A 24984-nucleotide genomic window follows, 5' to 3' on the forward strand; every position below is an offset into this window, starting at 1 on the left:
TACGTAGACTTTTTCACTAATCAATTATTATAATATAGAACCGCAAGTGTCATCTTATTTTGACAGGGCCTGTCTTTGAAAGTTGAAGATTTTATTCTTACCTCCTTTTATCTCCTTGTTTATATTACTGTTATGAACAATTTTAAGACTGTGTGAGAGAAAATGCTATCTTTTAAAACTTTTAAGTTTCCTTCTGCCCTTGGATTGACATCTGCTACTATATATTTCTTTATATTACTATAAAAGATTTTTGAAGCACTCATTTTGCTTATATCCCTTCTTTTATTGCATTTTATAAAAAGTTAGCCTAGAATCTTTCAAAGTAATCTTTGCATATTTAGTTAGCTAGATGATTTAACATAGTGTTAGGCAATAAAAAATAGGCTAATTACACTTTGATTTAGCATATAGATTGCTGGTTCCTGGTAATTTCAAAAGGCAAAGTAAAAATAACTAATTTAACATCTTGGGAACAGAGGAGAAGAATTTTAGCATAATTTCTGCATGGATAGCAGAAGAATCTATTTTCAAAATAAGGCTATCTTCAGAATATTTAAGCCATTCCACCATTGAAATAGGCCTTGCACACTGATGATCTGCTTCTAAAATTCATCTGATGAAGAAAACAGTTCATCTCTTTAATTGGAATAGCATGGTGATCTGGTAGTGTAATATAATCACTCTGCTTAAGAAAGCATGAGGTCATGGTGGAAAGATTTTGTCCCATCAAGAAACAGCAGGCTTTATTCTTCCTTTCATTTGTAAGAAAACAGTCATATGCAATATTCATTACAAGAACGTCTGTTCTGTAACTATTGGTGGTCTTACAACAGAAGAAAGAAAAACAACAGAAAATTGCATTATGTTTGAAGTATGTGTTACCTGATGCCTCTTAGCTGAAATCCCTCCCCAGGTTCCAGCTATTGTCCAATTAGAGGTCCTAACCTAATTGCAAATGCCATGCAGCTAATCTTTTTGATATTCATGAGAAATCACTGGAAAAGTTTATAAAATTGTATATATTTTGCTATTACTATAAGCACTTGGTGAATCTCATCTCTGTTTTCTCAGAATTCTCTGTAACCATCCCGTTACGTAGCAGTATAGGTAAATTGTCATAGACAAAGCTCAACTCGAGCAGGATTGAAGTAATCAATCAAAATAAACTTGCACAGCTGTTGTAGGTATATTTTTCACTTGGTAATGCCTGAACCCATATGAGGATTATCAGAATGTTCCAGTCTGAATGTCCCTTTAGATCGTATTCCAGTTTCTTGATTTTCTAGCTGCATTCCTGGCCAGTAGTATCTTCTTTTGTTATATAGCTAACAGAACTATATTGACTTCCATGACGTTTTTCATCTCTATCACACTTGTTTTCATTCCCTACTTTGATTTCTTGCTGGAGTTAGTAGTCTTGACTAAATTTAGAAAACCACAGAGGATACTTATCCATTTACATTCATTAATTCTAGATGCTTTCTGTTGCATTTGCAAATGTACTTTCTATGATTAGCAGTACAACCATAACAACCATATCTCTCCATAATACCCCTCCAATAAAAAATAATTAAAAAAAAGGGAGAGAGAGAGAAAAAAAAGAAAAAAAGTTCATGGAGATCTTCACTCGCTTGGCAGTACTCAAGTTCCAGCATGGAAACTGGCATTCCCCATCCATTCCTGTTCTTTTTGTCTGTGTGCCTGCATAGAGTCGCAACCCAAATGTACCACTGTATTTGTGATAGTATTTTTCATATATCACAAAAGTTTCATTTTCATTAATAGAAGTGAGTAAAGCACAGTCCTCCAAAGTAAAATATTTTCTATGTGATTATGCATGATGCAGTAAATCTCTCCACATACTCGTGCTTTAGTATGAGCATTTTCTAGCTCTCATTCATAAATGTCTGGCTTTCCAAACTATGCCTCTGGCAGATTATAGCATAAATATCAATTTAGTCACCACTTTCTTTTTTAAAACTAACATACTTGGCACAGATATTTTTCCTTTTTTTTTTTTTTTTTTTTTTCTTTCCAGTCAACATTTTTGTTTAGTTTATGGCCTCTGAAGAACTTTCTGTAACTTGCTGTTGTAATTTTATTAGCTGCTTAGTTGGCACATTTCAGCACAGCCATTCAGCTTACCTTGAGTGAAGCAATACTACTGAGATTTGAAAATCAGTTGAGCAACACAGAGTTATATTTGAATTGCTAATTGTTCAAAATGAATGTTCAGATGACTGCTTCTGGTTTCAGAATAGTTCTACAATGCTTACTAAAAAGGAATCTATGTTTCCAGCAGTTAGTAAAACAAAGCCCAATCAGCATATTTAAATTTTATTCTTGCTAATGAAACAGTAACGCACTCCAAAATCTTCCTCTGGTTGCCCCTTAAGATATTGAATAATATTTAACACACTTATTGTCTATTGTTTTGGTACCAATAAAAATCACATAGGAGAGTGTTTGATTCATGTTGTTTCACTAAGGAAGCATTCAAAATTGCATAAAGGGTTGTTACTAGTAGGCCAGAATGACTGAATATGAAGAGATATTCCACTACAGACTGTTTTATCTCCTAGGTTATGCAACCTAGTTTGCATAGCCTTCTTGACAGAAGGAAAGCAGGTTTTATGCATTTTCACACTTTTTTAATTATTTCCAGACAAATACATCAGTTTCAAAGCTATTCCATAACTATTTCAAAAAGCCTATTTTTATTCATGTGTTTATTTCTTTACTTTCTCTTGCCACTTATGATCTCCTAGAAACTTTTCACTATGTTTTCTTTTCTGGGTATCATTGGAATACTTCATTAGAAACAAGCTGTACTGAGTTGCATTTCCAGAACTGCACAAGTCAGAAAATATGTTTTTATACATTTACACATTCAGATCTTGTATGATACAAGACACATGATGATACAAGATACTGGTCTTGTTTCACTGCCCATGAGGCCTTTGGTTAATATCATTCACCAGTCAAAATGATTCATTGACTTCACTGCTCTTAGGATGGAGTCTTAGCTTACTGAATAGGGAGAGAACAATCACATATTCTGTACCAGGTGTAAGTTTAAAATGCTGCTGCTTTTGAAAAGTATAAACAGAATCAATTTATTTCTGTAATGCCAATGATACCGCTGATGAAATCAAAGCATTGTTTAAATTATATATGAGGTGGATATAAAATGCAAACGTACTTTACAGAGAGGATATTCTTGTCATGGTTCCGCTCGAATGGGCAACCGAGCTCCACCAAAGCCTCCACTCTCTCACTCCCCCTCCTCAAAGAGGAATGGGGAGAAAATACGATGAAAAGGGCTCAAAGGTTGAGATAAGGACAAGAAGATCACGCAGTAATTATTGTAACGGGCAAAACAGGCTCGGCATAAGGAGACAGTAAGATTTATTGCTTATTACTTAGAAGCTAGAGAAGTGAGAAACAAAGGAAAGAAACCAAAAGCACCTTCCCCCCCATCCACTCTCTTCCACCTCCTCCCCCCAAGCGGCGCAGGGGAACGGGGGAATGGGGGTTATGGTCAGTCTACAGCACTTCTCTGCCGCTCCTTCTCGGTCACTCTCATACCCTGTGCTGTGGGGTCCCACCTACGGGATACAGCCCTTGATAAACTGATCAGGCGTGGGCTTCCCATAGGCAGCAGCTCTTCCAGAACTGCTCCAGATATGGGTCCGTACCACGGGATCCATCCCTCAGGAGAAAACTGCTCCAACCTGGCTCCCCCATGGGCAGCAGCTCCTGCCAGGTCACCTGCTCCTGCGTCGGCTCCTCTCCACGGGCTACAGGTCCGGCCTGGAATCTGCTCCGGCAGGGGTCTTCCACAGGTGGCAGCCTCCGTTCGGTGCAGGGCCACCTGCTCCACCATGGTCTTCTCCATGGGCTGCAGCGTGGAACCCTGCTCCACCGTGGTACTCCATGGGCTGCAGGGGGACATCCTGCTTCACCATGGTCCTCACCACAGGCCACAGGGGACTTCTGCTCTGGCGCCTGGAGCGCTTCTCCCCCTCCTTCTGCACTGACATTGGTGCCTGCAAGGCTGTTCCTCACTCCTCTCACTCTCCCAGCTGCTGTGTGGCGCAGCGGTTTTTTTCCCTGTCTTAAATATGCTCTCACAGAGGCACAAAACAACATCGCTTATTGGCTCAACTCTGGAAAACAATGGGGCCCTTACCAAACATGGGGCAGCTTCTAGATCCTTCTCACAGAAACCACCCCTATGGCCCCCTGCTACCAAAACCTTGCCACGTAAACCCACTACAATTCTACACCTAAAATAGTCATGCTTTATTATTTAAATATATTTTGAAGTTCTCATACATATGTGATATAGCTTTGGACAACTACCAAAAGTATGTCAAATTCCTTCTCTATATTTCTCAAATCTCATGACTAACCTACATGTGTGCAGGTGTAGAATAATCAAGAGGACAATCAAATAAGAATCATTAACTTTAAAACAAAACAAAAACAACAACAACAAAAAACTATCTTCTTAAGAAAAGCTGACTGTAAATACAAGAAATATATGTAATGAGAAAACAAACAAACAAACAAACAATACTAATACTATGAGGAGTCACAGGAGTGAAGTAACAGAAACCTGTTTAAAGGGACTTCTATATGTTTAAGGACTTCCGATGTTATTACTGTAATTCCTGAGGAAATTAACTTCTCCATATTTTCTGTTCAATATGTATTCAAGTATAAGTGCAAGAATTGTATCAAAAGCCTTTGCCAGAGAAATCAGTTAAGCCAGTCATTTGGTCACATGATAGAATATATTCTGGAATATGGATATCTGTTTTAATCTTCTTTATAATTTCTTCTAAAATGCCAATCTCTCTTAAAGATGATGACATTTATGGCTTCCATAAATCATCACAGTCTTTTTAGAAATGTAATCCCCTCGGAAATCTAATGGAAGAAATAGATATTGTCTTCATTGTACAGACAATGATGCTGATTTATAGTAGGAGAGAGGAGATTAAAAGCTAGAAGTGGCTTTCATGGTGCACATTATTAGAATACTTCTAGGATTCTAAACAAGGGAAAGCATTAAGTTGGTGAGATTCTGGCCACAATTCCACCTTCCTTTGGCTTACATAAAGAGAATTGGTAGCAGCCATGAGACTGCTTTTATTTACAAGACCATTCAGTCCCTGTGTCTTCAAGCATGATGGACATGGTAAGAAAGTTTAAAGATTCCCTTTGAGTAGCACTTGGTACACCTTACCTAGACCAGTATCTTCATGACAGAGCCAAGATTATAGCTCAGGAGTTCCTGGCTCTAGCTTGCGTTCATAACATTACACAAGCCAATTTTCAGCATATTTTCTCTTGTAAAACATTTGTGGGCAAATCTTCATCTGATACTAGTTATTTTAGATATATGAGCTATGGAGTGATTTATGGCAGCTGAGGATGTGACCTTTAAATGAAATTGTATCAGTAAAATATTGGCTCAGGCAGTGTTTATAATGGAGCTGTCCTGATTTGGGGAACTCTCCAGCAGACACAAGGATAGCCATGGTTATTTCTGAGTTGTGGCCTCTTCCCTGAATCTGAAATTCTTTGCCCTATTAATGTCAGATATTGGCATCTCTTCAGCTCTTCTGGTCACCTGAAAAAAACACAGGTAAAAGAATATTGGTAAAGACACATTTGCACCTAAAAGATTAAATAAATATATTATTTCTCAAGGGTCAGTTGGAGCTCCTAATAATCCAAATTATAGCTGATTCTTCTATGCAGTCCAATAAAAGAGGATTTTTATATTTTTTTCCTGGCACTACTACTTGCTTTTTTATTATTTTTCTGTTGTTCTTTGAAAGAAATATGGAATTGTATTTTTCCCCCCAACTATATTGAATTGTTCATGCTACTTTAATTACCTTAAGCTTTACTTCTAGGTAAAGGTTAAGATGCTTTCCGGTATTGCTAATCTAGTTTGCTACCACTAACATGGGAATGCCTGATATTTTTCCATTTGCTATGTAGTACACGCCAGAAGATTTTATCGAATATGACTATGAGTATGGGGATGCAGATTATAAAGAAACTGACTCTGTAACAGAGGGACCCCCACTTTTTGAAGAGACAGTAGCACAAACAGAGGTAACAAAATCTGATCTGTTTGTTGTGTGGTGTCCAGCTGTCCCCTACCATGTGGTTTGTCAATTTGTGTCTTCTGTATATAAGCTTAATGTTTTCCTTTCGCTCATTTCTTTACTCTGTAGCAGTAACACTTGCTTTCACTTAGCGATGGAAGGCATCACAGCCGACAGCATTCATCTCATGTTCACTTACCCTTCTTTCATTCATACTTTCTCCATTTTCCTTTCATTTTATTTATGTTTTGCCATTCCATCTTTCATAACGTTTGCAGAAAAAGAAAGCCACGGTCAAAAAGAAGAAGAGGACAGTGGCCGCTAGCTCAAAGGACAAACCCCAAAAGGCCACAACAAAAAAATCTGAAAACTATGCAACCAAGAAGAAGAAAAGTTATCAAGCAGCAACAAAAGACAAACTAGGGGTAAAGGTAGCAAAGAAATAATCAAGATCTTTCCCAGGCCAAGACTGGAAGATCTCTGATAATGAGAAAAAATACACTTAGCCAGATAAAATGTCTGGCTAATAACATAACCTCAATAAAAGTGATACTTCTTGATTTTTTTTCCTACATTTTTTTTTAATAATGTACTTTTTCTTTAATACTAGGCAAACATTGTTGATGAATTTCAAGAGTATAGCATAACCGAAAATGACTACGGGTCTCAGACAGAAGCTCCCTCCAAAACTACTGAAGCAAATGAGGTAATAAAGATGTTTGAGAAAATTATAGGCAAATATACTTGCCTATCAGGTGTAAATGATTAATACAGCACAAACACATTGTTAAAGGATAAATATTAGTCTGTGAAGATATATGCACCTATAATAGCGATTATGCTTTCTCAGCCAATATGGAACCTAGTATTTTCCTGGGAAAAACTCCCCTTGATTCTGTAGAATCTGCTTATTCTTTAGACTGTCAAGTTCATGATTCTGGGAATCATTCAGTGATGCATGCTGTGGGAATGCAAGGTTTGTTGCATTCAGTGTGAATGTGAATGGGGCTATGTCTAGTTTAAACTAGGTTAAATACTAAACATAGTCCTCCTGCTCTAAGATGAAGTGAAGTCTCTAATTTTTCATGCTACTCTTAAGACACAGCATAAAACAAGCCTAACTAAAGCAAAAAATGACCGCAACCATAGCAGTATACTGAAAATGAGTTGGAAGACAATATTTTCTTTTAACAGTTCTCCATATAATACAACCAAATTGTTTGAATAATTTTTGAATTGAAAACAATTGAATAATTGTTTGAATAATACCTCACTGAGGTATTATTCAAAATAAATGTTGCCTTTTGAAATGTCAAAAAGATAAAATGGTTATTTTATTTCAGAAACCATATTTTTAGAAACCATATTTTTAGAAAGCCACAATAACAAATGTCAACATCATTTTGTTAATATTAGTACACCTAAAGCCAGTGTTGATTAATATGTCTGCATATTAATAAATGCTAGTTTTAGAAAAATGATGGCTGATTATAGGATTTTTTTTCATTTTCCTTTTGCATATTTTTTGCAAAATGAAGCTACATTGCTTATAAGATGTACAAAACTGACCCCCTGAACATAAAGTCCTGAAATTCAAAAGCATTTTAGCTTTATGTTTTGAATTTGAAAGTAATAATTGTTCAATACATCATTTGATTTAAAGAGCATAATGAAAGAGAGTAAAAGGATCCTGATTTGTTTTTTTGCTTTCCTCCTATGCATCTTGGAAGGTGAAGGTAAATTAAATGATATTTTACTTGTTCTAGTGTAAACAGTTCTTGTGTTAAATCTCATGTTTACCTCTCACAAGTTGGTGATGTGTAGAGGCATTTTTAAATCATTCTGTTTCTTGGGCAGGCTAATTATACAATAGTACAATTGTAATGAGAGAGAGTAAAATTACTAAATTCTATACTTTTCCTTAGAGGCAAAATCTGGTTGAGAATTGTTTGAAAATTGGCTCAGATCTGCATTTACTCTAGCTGTGAGACAGAAGTCCTAGTCCTGGAACTAATGGAATTAGGCAACTGCTAAATCAGAATCTGTCCTTTATTTTAACTGAAATATATGTCAACATCATAATTTGATCAATATATTTTTAACAATGCTGGATGTTGATTAGCTTTTTAATATATATTTTTTAAGATGACATTAATTCATCTCTAGAATAACTATCTCATATAAGCAATATCTTAGCTTTGATTCATTTCAAAACAATCCTTTCAAGAGATCTTTGTAACAGAATAAAACAATTCTTTTTTTTTTTCCTTCCCCCCCCCCCCCCCCCAAATGGTTTTGTACATCTCAGATATAGCATTCGTTCAAACAGCTTTGGTGCTTGTAAGTTGATTGCTTGGTTTAACATTTTGCATAATTGAAGGTGAAAGCTGCAAGCAACACTGGGCTTTCAAAAATGTTGAGATAATCTGAGTTTTGCAGTTGGAATTTGACTAAGCTAAAAATACGTATAAATTGCCGTGACAGACATGAGTCAAGACTTTTTGAGTGACAAATAAACTGTAAAATCATGTGGAAAAGGAGTTGAAACGTTTAGCTTGGCATCAGGATTTGTAGACACAAGACAGTGAAGGTGGCTCAGCTTAACAAAAGTGATGCTTGCACTTCCTGCACATTATTATTGTAAACAGGTCTGAATTGATTCACTGCTTATTGTGGCGTATATGTTAGCTCTGAATTGATTCACTGCTGTGTATATGTTCATTCGTGAATACCTGTAAGTGTGAGATCAAGCAGGGAAACAGCTATATTTGACACTAAAGTAACATTAAGCAAGCAGTACACATAGTGTACTGGGTACATCGAATTAAAAGTCTTTGGAGATTTAAAAAAAAAAAAAAAAGAAGTGTATGAAAGCATTACTTCTTTGTACTACACGTACAAAGATCTTTTAATTACTCTGAAAGGATGGACTTCATTCTTTGAGACTCTAATTAAAAGACAATATGCTGTAGTTCTACTGTTCTTTCTTCTTTTTGAAGTCATCATGGTGGATCAGCATATGCTTATATTGCTTTACTAACATTAACCCACGTATTCCTCCTATTCCCAAATCTTTGCTACTGATATGAATAGCAAAATCCTGTTGAAGAAGTATTTTCTGAAGAATACGTAACTGGAGAGGATTATGATAAAAAAGCTGAGGAAACTGAATATGGAAGCAGAGGAGTAGACCTCAGTGAATCTGATCTTCTGGTAGATGGAGATTTAGGCGAATATGATTTTTATGAATATAAAGAATATGAAGAGAAACCAACTGATTCCACTAATGAGGAGTTTGGTCCAGGTGTTCCTGCAGAGACTGATATCACAGAAACAAGCGTAAGTTGATTGAAAGCATGATGCAGATTAATTTAATTTAGCAATTCTTTTATAGTTATATAGTCTCAGAACTGTAAAGAACCTGATGCAAAGCTCTTTGCACATATGAGGTGTATTCACACTATTTTTGATAGACTTTGAATCAAGTCCATTATATTCTTTTAGTAATCCTGTACATTTTGTTTTTATTAAATTCATTTTTTTTGTAACTTCTGGTGTAGGGAGTAAGGGAAGATTGAAGATAGGAGGGAAAGACAAGAGAAGAGATGTAATTCCAAGAGTAAATAATAAAATGAACACGAGTTTTTAAATCTTTCTAAACTAGAGCTAAAGCTGGAAAGAGTGTAATTTCTAAAACAGGAGCAAAAGCTGTAAAAAAAATGTCAATGTTGCTGTATGATTACCTTAAGAAGCTGAAATGTGTTTAAGTGCCTAGAATGTTTTTGCCTCTGCAACCTTCCAAGGATAAAACTAATGATTAGGAAGGTGAAGGTGTGAACTCGTTCATGAAAATAAGCTTTGTCAATGGTGACAGTTTTATGACCTTGCAGGAGCGACTTAACAGCTCAGTATATTTAAAGGAAGGTAGAATGACATGGTGGATCCTGTGAATCATGCTGTTTTTTCTGTGTTTTATAGCTCTCTCTTTCCCTCTGACTTAATCACAGGCTTCACAGAAAGGCTTTAATTTTCCCTTAGTTGTGCCAAGATCTTCATTTACCAGTTTATCGGACTGTAGAAGCTGCAAAGAAAACTAGTGTGACTAAGACTGGAAGCAGAATTAATTCCCATTTGGATTTTTAATTGAGAAGGCCCTGAGTATAGTAGGAAAGGAGTTATCTTTTCAGTATTTGCTCAGTCTTATCTTTATTTTCTCCTCACAAACTTGAAATTTCAGTTTACAAAGGATTCAACAAATAAAGCAAATGCTGTGAGATTGCTTTTCTCTGCCAACCTTGAAACCCATACTTCTGTATTTCATTTATCACTCCTTTATAAGCCCTGTTGGGGTCATTGTATTTTTTAATGATCCTTATCTGTGCAATGAGATACAAGCTTGCTTTTCTCCATCTAGCACAGTTGGGGACACTGTCAGAATGACACAGAAAAAGTCAGATTATCTGCATTAGCAAAGAGCCCATAAGGCACCATTTGTGCCTGCATTAAGCAAATGGCTATGTAGACTCTATCCCCTGGTGTAAATTTCACCTCTAAATGCCTTGCTCCAAAACTGAAGGAGCCAGGAAGCTAGAATTAGAACCGAGGCTCTAACCTGTGCCAGCTTTATTACAGTCCTCATCTGCTGAACCAAAAAATAATATCATTTTCCTTTTATGTGTGTCATGGTTTAACCCGGCCGGCAGCTAAACACCACGCAGCCGTTCACTCACCCTCCCCCCTCCCTCTCTGGGACGGGGGAGAGAAATGGAAAGTGAAGCCCGTGAGTTGAGATAAAGACAGTTTAATAAGACAGGAAAATAATAATAACAATAATAATAATAATAATAATACAATGGTGATAATAGTACTACTAATAATAATGTGTACAAACAAGTGATGCACAATGCAATTGCTCACCACCCGCTGACCGATGCCCAGCCTAACCCCGAGCAGTCCAGCCCCCTCCCCCCGGCTAGCCACCACTATATATTTTTTAGCATGACGTAAGATGGTATGGAATACCCCTGTGGCTAGTTTGGGTCACCTGTCCTGGGTCTGTCCCCTCCCAGCTCTTACTGCACCCCCAGCCTGCCTGTTGGCAGGACAGAGCAAAAGGCTGAGATGTCCTTGGCTTGGTATAAGCACTGCTCTGCAACAATTAAAACATCGGGGTGTTATCAGCACTCTTCTCATCCTAAGCCAAAACACAGCATTCCACCAGCTACTAGGAAGAAAATTAATTCTGTTCTAACTGAAACCAGGACAACGTGCAAATGCATTTTAAACAAGTTCAGTTTTAACTTTGATGCGAAAGGCAAGATGAAAAGTACTCAGTACCTTGGAACTTTCAAGAAAAGGGCATTTTTTAAAAAATGTTCTTTTTTACATTTTTTGATTGGTATAGCTTGTACCTGTGATGTATTTTTCACAGCATAGATCAATTCCAGCTTTAGCTTTCAGTTACAGGCTGTTGCAATTTTTTATTGTACCAGGTCATTAGGCCTTCTATTAATTTTCATTTTGGGGGCTGTTTTTACTGGTCAGGTGACTGGACACGGAGCTTATGGAGAAAAGGGCCAAAAGGGAGAACCAGCTGTGATTGAACCTGTAAGTACAAATTCTATACAGCACTAAAGAAAAACTCACTCACATGTGTAGACTGTTGAGAAATCATTTTCAAACTAAGTCATTAATGACACGATGACAGTACTCTTATCCATGATAGCTGAAACAATCACCTGCAGTGTGGACTGTGTAAAGGTGCAAAAAACAGTAGCCTGTTCATCCTTCCATTTCTGTTGCATGAGAGACTAACCACGGGTCCCATAAAACAAAGAGAATCTTCTTGTGGAGAAGACAATACATGAATGTGGTCTTCAGGCTAGATAGTAACTGCAGCTTGGACAGAGGTAGCTTCCAGCTTCCAGCACAGGTAACTACAGGTATGGGCAGGGAAGTCCCTCTGAGAAGCTAAATAAATGTTTGCATGTTTAACCCATGCTGGTGCAAGATACAGTTACTTTACATCCATAATACTGAAGAGGTATCCATAATACTGAAGAGGTATCCGCTCTCCAGCAAATGGAGTTCACTGCAGATAGCTTTCAGCTTGCTCATCCAGTTTTCTTTCCTATGGAAAGCTAGGTACAAATGGGAATCAAATTCCTGTGTCTTATTACTGTGACCTGGAATTCAGACTAGCATCTGCACTTAAAAAAAAAAAAAAAAAAAAAAAAAGGAACTAGGAGGTGCTGTAAGACACACAACATAAAAATAATGTTATTTGCATAAAATTATTATAACGGTATATTAAAAATAAATTGTTATTGAGAATCTAGTACTATGACGTTCCTCTACCCTAGAACTCTTTCTCACTTTTAAAGCAACAGAATTCAAATTCTAATTCCAGTAAATGATCTATGAAGATCCCAACATAATTACTCAAAAAAGAAACCAAAACAGGTTTAAAATATCATATGTATTTATTTTGTTAATGATTTTTAATTGAAAACTCATAGGACAGAAAGTAAGGTATTCCACAAAGTTACTCAACAAAATTCCATACTGTTAAACTATGTGGGCATGAAATCCTCAGAAAGGTTTATCATAAAACTCAGAAATATTAGGTTTAACACTTCAACTAAGAAGTTATTCTATATCTTTGTCCAAGACATGACTAATTTAGTATCTTTTTTTCCTCCCCCCTCTAGGGTATGCTTATTGAAGGACCACCAGGACCAAGAGGACCTGCTGTATGTAGATTAATTAAAATTTCATTTTATTGCATTTGAATTATCCACCGTTCTTTGGTATTCATGAGTTAACACAATTAAAATTAGTCTCACCATAGTTACCAAGGGGTATATTGGTCTTAGAATTTTAAGAAGGGAGTAAAAAAGGCTCATCTGAATTTTCAGAGAAAGCATGCTGCAAGCTGAGTGCATGTGAAAATCAAATACTTTTGAATATTGCCTATAGTCCTTGTAAGAGAAAAAAAAAAAAAAAAAAGAAAAAAGAAAAAAAAAAGCCCTCTTATACCTCTTATATAGGATTTTTTTTCCAAATTTATATTCAATAAAACTTTGCACAAAAAAAAAAAAAAAAAGTTCAAAAACATGCTGGATGACATTATTCAGCATAATAATTCGTCATTCATTTTCCACAGGGTCTTACGGGTCCCCCAGGTTTACAAGGTCCTGTTGGTCCACCAGGTGACCCTGGTGAAAGGGTAAGTCAACATACAGATTTTCCTGGGTATTCATAGTATGTCTTTCACTAATTGTACAAGAGTAAGTGAATTAGATCCTGATCTGAAATGCATACACATGGTTTAAGAAATTTAATTGAAGCTGACACATATTTACTCAATTGAGTAAATCAAGTGAAAATCTGAGCAAATATTTAATTAATGGTAGAAATATCTACTGTAAATACAAGGGGGGAAAAGGTTTCCATTTGTCTATATTTCTCTGCATGTGAGAAAAACAATGATGTTGCTGTACAGAATCAAAATACACATGGAACAATTGTCCAAGAAATGGACAATATTTAGATGATCTAGATGTTTTAGACAGAATTTATTGGCCATATTAAATAGTGTACTACATGAGAACCCATATCCGGTCATGAATATAATAGAAATTTAAACTATTACGTAATGAATATAACAGAAATTTAAACAGTTACCTTGGTGTTACATGTTCTCACAAGCTTTTTCTTACTGCCACATATAACACAATTTTAAAACAGCCTAAATATACTTAGTTGACGAGAAATTTGTTTCAAAAAAAGAAACTTTCCTGACATTTATGAGTAATAGTTTACTGAAGAGTCTAGCATATTCATACTGTATTTGTGTATGGAAGAGCTGAAAAGATGCATTTACTTCACTCAGTAATATTAGTGAGATAATGTTAAAATTCCAACAGCACTCCACCTTGATAGTCAGCACACACTTCTTTCATATTTCTTTTGTGCAGATTAATTAAACAATGTATTTTGGAATTTAAGCTGATAAAATGGGAACTTTGACACATTATAATGGAATAACTCTAGATAATAATTATTTTTTTATCTAACTGCTTGCTAAATTCATTATAACAAAATTCTTGAATAAACACTTTGCTTGCTATGGAATAGACTTCATTTCTTATATTAAAAAAGGCACACTACACAAAGAAATAATTGTAGAAATTAGTTACCAAACTCCTGAGAACAATACAGATGTCTGCAACCAGATTCTGCTTTCAAATTCCATCCTAATGAAATAACATGTCTGACTTCACCTCATGTGGATGCATTTGTATATGTTTGTTTTGTTTTGTTTTGTTTTTTTCCTTAAAAAACAATTAGCATACATGAATAAAGACTTTAGCTCTTGCTATAGCTATTCTGACTCGTTTTCATCTTAGGTAAAAAACATAGAAAAGTAACATTACCACTCCAGAAAAGAGCACTGGAACAAAACAGAACACCTTAATGCCTATATAATTGAGAAAGTTGTGTAAGCAGATAACAACAGAACAATTTGTTGAGAAATCCACCACTTTTTGTAGTTGTCTATGGTACTTCAGTGTTTGTACTAACTTATGTTATCATTCTAATCCTAAAATTGGGTTTCTCAATTGACAATTGAGAAAGAATGACCATATCCTTCTAGAGAGGATCACTTATGTACAAGTCTCACTTATGCTCACTGCACAGATAAATTTCACTCATATAAAATGGTGCTATGGGAGAAAAAAAAAAGGGAGAAACTAATCTTTGGTTTCACTTGGGAACACAAGGACTCAATCATTTCTCTGGGTGCTTTGTGAGTGCATTTAGTTATTTTTTTAACCTTAACTCTGAAATTCATAGATATATAACAATTCTTTCCAATAATTACACAATTTTATTCAATATTTTATTTATAATTGGTAATAATTCTCTATTTATTATTTATCTGTAGTGTTTGTTAGTAGGGATTTGCTTTTTGGTGTTCCAGGCTTTTTTGAAAAAAGAGCTCAAAATAACAGACTACTGGTCTTAATACCTTAAGAGGTGGAAAAACACCATGTTTTTTAGGATCAGTTTTACAGTTGTTTTGTTTGACACCCGAGCAGCAAAAAGAGCCAGTTAAGTTAGATTATTTGTTGGTTTGTCATTGCAACCCTGCACAGTTATTCTGGTGAATGGGTACTCTGTTTGGCAAACATGCAGCAGGAAATGAGCACTCTTGCAGATCATTGATAGCCTCAGCTAGCATGCAAATTGCAGGGAGGAAAGGTGCAATTAGGTTAATGAGTTGTCATAGCAGCAGTGTTTATCCATGTAGCATTGCCTGATGGATCAATAATCATGAATATACAACAAAAAAGTATAGCTGTTTTTAAACTGGAACAGAAGACAGATTTCATAAAAATAGATTTAAAATCATAACTACAGGACTTAAGTAGCCTATGAAAATTAAGCTTACTCAAAGTGTTTAAAGAAGATAAGCAGTATTATTTCTCTGTATCAGATAAAGTAACCACAGGAACACAACGCAAATCTCAGCTCAGCCTAACCTAATTTACTAATCTTAGTAAAGCCTCCACAGTTAGGTACTCCTTACTCTGTTATTAATACAACTCACACAATAGTTGTAGAGAATATTTTCCTCCCCATTGCTGAATGTTTTTGCCAAATCTACTTCTTTAAGTAGATTTCTCTACTCTACTAATGATGACTAGCACTCCCAAATCATTTGTAAAGAAAGTAAAGTGTGTCATTGTGAATAGTAGTATGTGTGAGGTGACTCAGAAGATTTACCTTATATATCTGTCTTTTCATTCTCACCCATTTCACTCATCCCTTTATTCTGATAGGGTCCACCTGGTCGCCCTGGTCTCCCTGGTGCTGATGGTTTAGCAGGTCCCCCAGGTACCATGTTAATGTTGCCGGTAAGTTGCATTATGATTTCAGGGTAGTGAGTTTCCAAAAAGATTAAAGTGTTTTCTTTTTCATCTAATTTTGTCTTTGGAACAAGAGATAGTACAGAGTTTTTTGTATGGTTTAATCATTTAAAGATCATTTGGTGTGTTTTTTCCTCAGACAAAGCATAGGTTTTAACTCCTGCATGCCTTCTAGATGGGAACCTACATGATTGTATTACACATACTAAAATTGTCCTTATTTTTTCAACAGTAACTATTATTTGCTACCATATGTCCTAAACAAGGAGTTTGCTGTTTCATAAAGGCAGGCATGTGTACTTTCAAGTCTCCTTGACATGGAGAATTTTAAGCATTCCATGCTTAGTACTGGACTTCAGTGTCCTCTTTGAAGAATCAGTGCATCCTTTGAATAGAAATACATGCACATAGCCAGCTTTGCTCCCACTGGAATCAAAGCAAAACACCATCTGTTTTAGCAGGTGGAGGAACAAGCTCAAAGCCGTTAAAAGTGCCTTGCAGTTTTGTAGTATGAAAGGTACTATGTGCATGGAATTCATCATTCCTAAGTGTAAGTCTGTGTGTGAAAGATTTGATGACTACTACCATCCCAGAGTATGGACAAACCAATTGCAAATAAATGAAGGGGCAGTATTTTTGGTAAGATACACTCTGTAAAAAGACTCGGAGCTGTAGTTCCTGCAGTTCTGCTATAGGAGGCAGGACTCCAACAACATCAATGAGGAAAGGATGATTTTGTAAAGTTTATTTTTTGTATAAGAAGCAATCAATGAAAGATTATTAAAGTAAATAAATGTTTTTGACCTCCTGCTTGCAGTAAAAAGCTGTTATCGTGGTTGGCTCTGTAACAGAAATATGTATTTACCAATAATCAGTTGATGTAAAAATATCACTACTCCTCAGGGGAATTATTCCCAAATCATTCTTCCAACTGTAATTTCCATACCAGCAGAGGTCGATTTATCTTCTATCAGTTTGCTCCATTAAAGGTAGTAAGTATGAAATAATACTTTGCCTATAAGTCAGTTTAGAAAATACCACAAGCTTTATTTTTAAATGAGTCTGTCCACAAGTGGTTTACAAAATCAAAACAGAAATTTCTCAGGAAGGAAAAATCTGGCTTCATGTCTCCCATATTCCAGACTAGTAGTTTAACCATTGTCCAGACTTCTTTTCCACATCTACTATCTTATTATCAAACATTTTCAGGACATCACATTGCTTCTGAGTCAGTGCTTAGGTTGATCTTTGCTAACAATTTGAAATTTTGCTTTTGTTTTTCCTACTTTTCCTGCAGCATTTAGTAAATTCTCAGTGGAAAATTTGGTATCCCCTTGGTTTAGTTCCAGCTGAAAAGTGGTCATTTCGTTTATCCTAAATATCAGAAACTATTTAAATATTTCATAATACCCAATGAGGACAGATGTTTTGGCATATAAAATGTCACTTTTATTATTAACAGGTTTCAAAATTAATGAGCATTTCTTGGAAGTTTTATTGCTCTGGACAGTGCTGCTGTCATCACAGTGATAGGCACATCCTCCTTCCTAATTGCTTTTTCTCCCTAAGCTATTTTTAAGCCCCACTTAAAAGTAACTGTCCTTTTGTTACAGATGACCTGCTCACTAGTTTGAGAGCCATTCTGGTGTAAATGAGTAAACAGAGGAAATAAAATCTCGTACTGGATTGTCTCATCTCAGATATACATTCAATGTACTAACTAACATGTGGGAGAGGCCTTTTGTGAGATGTGTGCCTCTTCATCATTATGTGTGAGGCCTGAATTCATGAAAATGTTTTCATCTTTTTAATCAATGCAAGATAACTAATTTAGGCACAGTTGCTTGGAACAACATTTTGACAATATGGTTGATTCTGCATTATGTGGATGCCTACAAACCCACATGGCCTCTTTTCAAGTGGTAGCAAGCTTGATAGTTCTCTTCCTTTCATTTCAGTTTCTCTTCCTTTATTAAAAAAAGTCAGGTGCTCATTTGTGGGGACTTAAAATAATTTCCCAACAGCTTACAAAAAAAAAAAAAAAATCCGTTCTGATATTAATATGATTGCAAAAGAAAGACTTTGGTTGTTGCGCCAACTTAGGTAAACCAGATAAACTGTTGTAGGCAGTGAAAGATTCTTGTCCATGACATCCAGTATGCCTATGCCATATCTTTGGAAAGCAAGGGTGAAGCTCAATGTCCTTGCAACATTGCAAAGCTTCTACAAGCAGTTTCACGAGCAGTAGTAGACCAGTAACATACGAACTTTATTCTTTAATTTATTTTGAAATTGTCAGAAATAACACAAAACTGTTCATTTTACGTACTAAATGTTTTTCACATTGAAATCTGCCTTAGGTTGAATTGAATTTTTCTGTGGATAGCTACAACTGTACTGAGAATTAGCTAAATTTAATACAAATTTTAATGAGGTTTTGCAGATTATTAGAGTATATTTTGGCCTCCTTCTGAACAAAAAATAAAAGAAACAAAAATCCTACGAAATCAACACTGTTTGCTCTTAAGGGATTAGATTTGTGCTTTAGTTTTAAACTATTGATTACTTAATATATGTGCTGGGTCCAGTGGCCATCCTTAATGCAGCAGTCTTCTAAAGTTAGTAGAATGAACTAAACACTGAGACCGAGTGTCTTCAAAGAGGTTTACACAGGTGCAGTGTATACTAAGTATGGTTTTCATTCAATAAATTCTCAATTCCTTTTCTTGTTTTGATACCTGCAGTTTCGCTTTGGTGGAGACGGTGAGAAGGGCCCAACAATCTCAGCTCAGGAAGCTCAAGCACAAGCTATTCTTCAGCAGGCTAGGGTAAGCACAAGGAACCAGCAAATATAGCTGCCACAAAGGCACAACTCCAAATAAATTTCCATTTTATAGCATTCAGGGTGTGAAGTAAAGTGCTGTAAGCATCATTTCATGACAGTAGTTATCCTTATTGACAACTGAGAGAATGATGGGGGCTATTTGTTAATGCATTATGAAATAGTATTAATATAGAACCTGTATGCTGGGCTGGCAGCTTTTTCTTGATACCTGGTGCTTTGTTCTGTTTGTTTTCTCAGATTGCTATGAGAGGTCCACCCGGTCCCATGGGACTCACTGGAAGACCAGGTCCTGTGGTATGTAAACAAAACAGGCACAGATTAAAGAACACAGTAACACAAGTACATTGATCTCATGCTGGCCTTGCCTACACCTCTGTATGTGTACTTATCTGAAAAGAAACTGATATAATTAAGGTCATAGTTTGTATTGTTATTTAAGATCTGCAATGCACCCTGAATACTAAATGAGTTTTTAATGTAGATTTTGCAGTGTTTGGACACTGATTGTCTTACAAAACTAGAAAATAGCCTTACATAAATAACTACATATGCTTCTATAGTCAGTAATCTTTCTAACAATATTTACAAAGTTTCTGGTGGTAATTATGAAACTGTACAGAAGGAGATATTAAAGCATTGCTATTTAAGGTGAATCTGGAAAGTTCTTAAGAAGCATTTATATAAGCAATCAAAAGTCATGCAGATTTCTAAACAAAAAATGCTTTTTTTTTTTTTTTTTTTTTTTACTGAAGAACTGAATTTGGCCTGTATTATGGCTAATATCAAATGATCTGGAAAATGGCCCTATGGGAAGTTCTAAAATATTTATGTACATGGAACAGAAACAGTTTTTCCAAGGACATGTAAAACAACTTTTTGATCACTAAGAGTGCGTCCCTATAAACACTTTAAAAAGACAATGTCCACCACAAAAGTACACAAATAGGTAGGAAGCTTCACAAGCCAAAATCATCAGATTGATCTTGCAATGCCAATTTCCTCTTTTAGTAAATGGATGCTTTTCAGACTCAGCAGTCCAATAAATGGTGTAATATAGTGTTTAACATCTTTCAAAAAGCTATTACAGAGCATCTGTACCATGATATAAAATAAATGCTGCAGCCAAAATCATAAGCATTGTAGAAAGTAAGTCTTTTCTGAATTTCTCCCAGGTGACTGTATTTATCGTCTGATGTAGAGTGAAATTCTCTTCTAAAGTTAGTATGGCATCTATATTTGAAAGATCCACTTAATTTGGGAAGTATTATTTTGTATACTTTGGTGGGACAGCTAGGTAGCAAAATATTTGGCTTCTTCAATTTTACCTATACCTACTGTAATTTTTATCTCTATATTGTTATTATGGTAATGGACACAAAGAGCAATGTTACAATATTAACTACTACAATGTACTACTGAGAAATAAAAGCAAATGATCACTGAGTAACCAAGAGAAAAAGGATAAAGCAAGTTACTCTATTGTGCAAAGAAAAATTGACTGCAGTGCTATGTGAGTCATAACTATAGCAGCATACGCACAAAACAGCAACAGAAGTTTTTCTGATTTTCTCCAAAATGCAGTAACAATCTCCTCCAAAGCAGTTTCCTTCCATTCATACCTGTTGTGGAGGTTTGGTCCTCTGAAGTCATGGAACTGTAGTATAAGAAATATAGTTCTTTTCTCTTCTTTTGTCCTTTTTTCCTCCTTTAATGCTTCAGTGGAACACCTCATTGCCGAACAGTAATAACCAAGACCTTCCCTTCCAGCCTTCTCTTCTTCCCCTCTCACACCCACCCTCCTTAATGTACAGTGCCTGAATTTAACTGTAGGTTTGAAAATAAAGAAAGGGAAAATGACGAACATGAGTACAGTAGCCTACTATTACTGACAAAAAATACTGGTCAGGTTATTATCCATCACATTGCAAATGGTTCTTCCTGCTATTCCCTCCAATGCTGTAAGTTGTACTTTGGGTTGGCTTGACAGTGCTGTATCTCATCTTCTTATGGCATCAAAAACCTCTTTGTTTATGCTGTGTTCCAAGTTATCCAGTCTCATGAACCCAGCTGTGTTAATCTAGGTGAAATTTATTGATTTCAGGTAAATTTTAGCTAAATATCCCACCAGAATCTCACTCGGGCCCCAGAAACTGAATGGGGCTTCAGTTGTGTTTTTAAGCAGACCTACACAAGAGCAATTCCTTTCTAGAGTAATTTTTCCAAAGTGAATTGTTGCTATCAAGTAGAGAATTTGGCCACAGACTTCTAATCGATCATGATTAGGTATGTGATACAAAAAGTCAGACACATGGGGCTTATTTAACAAACTAATACGTTACTTGCAGCAGTGTATTTAAAGTGAGACTTGCAGGATAACATTCAGTTTATACAAACAAAATAAATATAAAACTTCTGTAAGCAAGGAATTCATTTGTAGAGACAGGTATATTATTGACTGTGAGTTGTATACCCTTAGTTGTACATTGTACCAGGTGTATTTTCAAAGTCTTCATGTATCTCTGTATGCAAAATTCAACTAAGTAACATTAATAGATATTTTTCTACTAAGCCACCAGGAGGCTCTAAAAATTCAACTCTTTGGTTTGGCAACATTTTTGGCCAAGAGTTTTAGAAGCAGCTACAGGTTCTTGGTACATTCGTGGTGCCCAGCTTATTTCAACAATTAAAACGTTGGAGTTTTTAATCTTAATAGGACCTTTATTTTAATCTAATTTTTAGCCAATAAGATACAAACATGCGTATCAATTATTACATGGTTTAAACACAGGATTCTTGTAGCCGAAATCTAGCTTCAACTGAGTCTGAGCTTACACCAGGGAAACCTTAACAGACAGTCACCACTTAGGAAAGCCACTATTCTCTCCACTGCCAGTACCAGTTTAAGATCTGATTTTCAATTTGATTAGAACTCAATTTAGTACCTGCGAGGTCAGTGGGAATTTTTCCACTCCAAGATGCTAGGCTTAGCATTAAGCAAAGCCTTAAGACCACTTCTTTCTTTGAATGGTTACTATGGTGAACACAGAAGGTGGATCAGTCTTCCAAGGTCTGCAAGATTCTTTTTATATTAAATACCTTAATTTGGTTATGACCTGTTTCACGGGTCAGAAATGCAAAAAGACTTTTGCCCGTAACAGTAAACTTGGTATGTTACTTCCCTGGGCTGTATTTCATGTGAGCATGTCAGGAGCTTTTGGAAGATCACTATTAAGAAAAGACAAACTTCCTTTAATTAATTTTGCCCTAGATTTCTTGTACAGTATCTTACCCTGGATGAATATTTATTTTCAGTCTGTTTATATGTAAACCTCTGAAAATCTTTATTTAATCAGAGTAAAGAAATGCAGTTAAGTAGATTTTCCACTTTTTCAGAGCAGATGCACAAAGACCTTGATTAAAATATCACTGTAGTTTATGTAATATTAGACAGGGGATTTTGCATTACTGTAGTGGTCTTTGGATTGCACTCGAGACTAACTTATTTTCTGTACAACACAGAAATGGATAAAGGTGAAAGATGGGTTTCATTTCTGTTGACTTCTCTGCAACTGGTGGATTTCTGCTTGCATGATTTATGTTCTTACTGTGATCATATTTAGCTCTCAAGTCGTAGTTGATTCCATTTAAACCTGTGGGAGTTTTTCTTTGGTAACAGAAAGATTTTTGGCCGTTAGGCCCAGTATCTAAACAAGGGTACATCAGGGTACACCTTCAGATCCAGATGGTGAATTCACATTACCTAATAAACAGGGGACTGTTTGTTTTTTTCTCCATGTCATTTATATATATATTTTTTATATATATATATATATATATATATAGAGAGAGAGAGAGAGAGAGAGAGAGAGAGAAAATAGAAAATAGGAATAGAAAATAACTTATTCAAGTTTTGTTGTACATTCAAATAACATGTGTTGCTTTTTTTCTTCCTTTTTTTTTTTTTTTTTTTTTTTTTTTTTTTTAATCAAGGGAGGACCTGGAGCAGCAGGTGCCAAGGGAGAAAGCGGTGAACCAGGTCCCCAGGTACAATAACATTGGCTGTTTGAGCTTTTTTATATTTAAGAAAATGCATTCATATCACTTCAATGAAATCAGTCAACTGCATGCAGTGACATGCAGTTGAAGGAACTTAGCTTTTAGAATATGGCTTTAATTAAATGCAATAGCTTGATTGTTCATTTTAATATATGAAAGTAAATCTACCTTTACATAACAAAGAACAATTGTAACTTGTGTAGTGTGTTCACTTGAAAACTTGTTTTAATATTGGCTCTTTGGGCTTTTATCTCATCTCTTTTCAATAATTATATGTGAGTCTGCAAGTGTATGACCTCGAGCCTTCAGGTCTCATAAGGTGAGAGTAGTAGAATTTAGTTAGTAGATAAACAGGAAATTTTAAAGAAGGACTCGATGATATAACAAGAAGTGATCTTTAGAAATTGGTACATGCTTTTCTTCTCTGCTTACTACTATACCAGATCCTGCAGTGAAGTAAAAGAGCACTGAAAAACTTTGAAATCTTACACCTTAAACCTTAAAGTAATAGGGAGTTATTAAAGAAATTGCGACAGAAGTCTCTGGGACAATAATTTTGCCATGTGGTATCATGGATCAGCTACATTATTAAATGCCTGTCTTAAAACTGCACATGGATATCTGCAGAAGAAGAAGAAGAAAGGAAGTGAACAAAAAAGCACTGAACAGCTGGTCAGCCTTCTAGTTTGCTTACTTACATTTTTAGCATTGTTTCTCTACCTACTCAATATTTTTACATATCATTGCTATTTCAACCTGAAGGAGACACATTTTGATGGGGGATAAAAACAGTTCCACAGAAACATACACCCACCTAGTTAGTCTACAGTGAAAGTTACATATATCTTAACAGTGGAATTAGGTTTTTCAGTCTGGGGTTATTTGGTGTTCCTCTAGTTAAAACTGTGCTATGTAAAACTAAGACAGGATGTGAGCTATTTAGTAGCACAACTCTTGTTTGCATATGAATTAGGACTCTGAAATAAGCACTCTTCAGTTTTCATCAAATAATTTTGTGGCTGAAATAACTTTGGCATGACAGGAACAAGGATTTTCAAATCACAGGGTTGAGATTTCCAAAGTAATCAAAAGAATGTAACAAGCTTTTATGTTAAAGGGGCCAATTGTACCACGTGTACTGTCATCTTGTAAAGACTCGTGTTAAAATTGGTAGTGTTAAGCTAGATTGGATGATCGTGTTATATTAAAACTAATAGGAATTTGAAAACCAGAATCGATCTCCGAGTTGGGGGGGAGGAGGCAAAAAACGTTCAACATTTTAAAGTTTATCCTCTTCTTGAGATGAAATGTTTAACTAGCTTTTTGCTGACGTGAATGTGATTCTAAGAATTGTATTCTTTAAATTCAGGGTCCTCGTGGTGTTCAAGGTGCCCCTGGTCCAAGTGGAAAAGCTGGCAAAAGGGTAGGTAGCACGTAGATCAATCCTGCTTTGGGTAAATAGTTGCTGTTTAAATATGTTTAAAAATTAACAGATTCCAGCACATTTTCAAATGTTTGCCCCTTTGGATTTTTGCAGGGTCGTCCTGGAGCTGATGGTGCCAGAGGAATGCCAGGAGAGCCTGGTGCAAAGGTAAATAAAAAGACCTTGGAATGGGCTAGATGGATTTTAAGTACCACAGTCTGCAGGCCAACCCAAGATTCTACTCTCAAGTGAAAATATTGAGGTTTCAGATGGCTGGGTCAGATGCAAGAGTGGAGAATGAATCATCTATTTAAAATATGCTAATTAATGGTAATGGTTAGTAGTCTGACCTTGAAGTAACTTGATTCTTTGGGCATGATTCCTATCCCTCTGAGTCACTTTTTAGTTACAGAGTATCAGCAAGAGTAAAGTCAGTCTTGCTACTGCAAAGGGTGGCCAGAATCAATCTTTTCATTTCAGCATAGACTTCTGTTTGAGAATAAAATAACAACAGTGCAGTGAAAAAGCTGGTGTGGCATATTCTCTTGCTTTAATGCATAGAAGGAAAATTAGTGAGTTTGATTGATGTGCTCCTTC

The 24984-nt window shown here is 35.7% G+C and overlaps 1 protein-coding gene across 3 annotated transcripts in view; it reads left to right on the forward strand.

Moving 5' to 3' along the window:
• COL11A1 (collagen type XI alpha 1 chain) overlaps window positions 1–24984 on the forward strand; it is a gene marked incomplete at both ends in the record, with an annotated part of 142556 nt that overhangs the window by 42664 nt on the left and 74908 nt on the right. The window contains 13 exons of one of the 3 annotated variants that reach the window (XM_084291221.1): window positions 6019–6135; window positions 6407–6553; window positions 6739–6834; window positions 9222–9467; window positions 11673–11735; window positions 12839–12880; window positions 13294–13356; window positions 15977–16051; window positions 18808–18891; window positions 19146–19202; window positions 22899–22952; window positions 24334–24387; window positions 24502–24555. In XM_084291221.1, coding sequence (XP_084147347.1) covers window positions 6019–6135; window positions 6407–6553; window positions 6739–6834; window positions 9222–9467; window positions 11673–11735; window positions 12839–12880; window positions 13294–13356; window positions 15977–16051; window positions 18808–18891; window positions 19146–19202; window positions 22899–22952; window positions 24334–24387; window positions 24502–24555 — 1152 coding nt within the window. Of the gene's footprint in view, window positions 1–6018; window positions 6136–6406; window positions 6560–6738; window positions 6835–9221; window positions 9468–11672; window positions 11736–12838; window positions 12881–13293; window positions 13357–15976; window positions 16052–18807; window positions 18892–19145; window positions 19203–22898; window positions 22953–24333; window positions 24388–24501; window positions 24556–24984 lie in introns of all 3 variants that reach the window. The other 2 variants (XM_084291223.1, XM_084291222.1) reach the window with 2 other exon arrangements.

Source organism: Netta rufina (assembly GCF_964035555.1).
Source record: "Netta rufina genome assembly, chromosome: 8".
Lineage (NCBI taxonomy): Eukaryota > Metazoa > Chordata > Aves > Anseriformes > Anatidae > Netta > Netta rufina.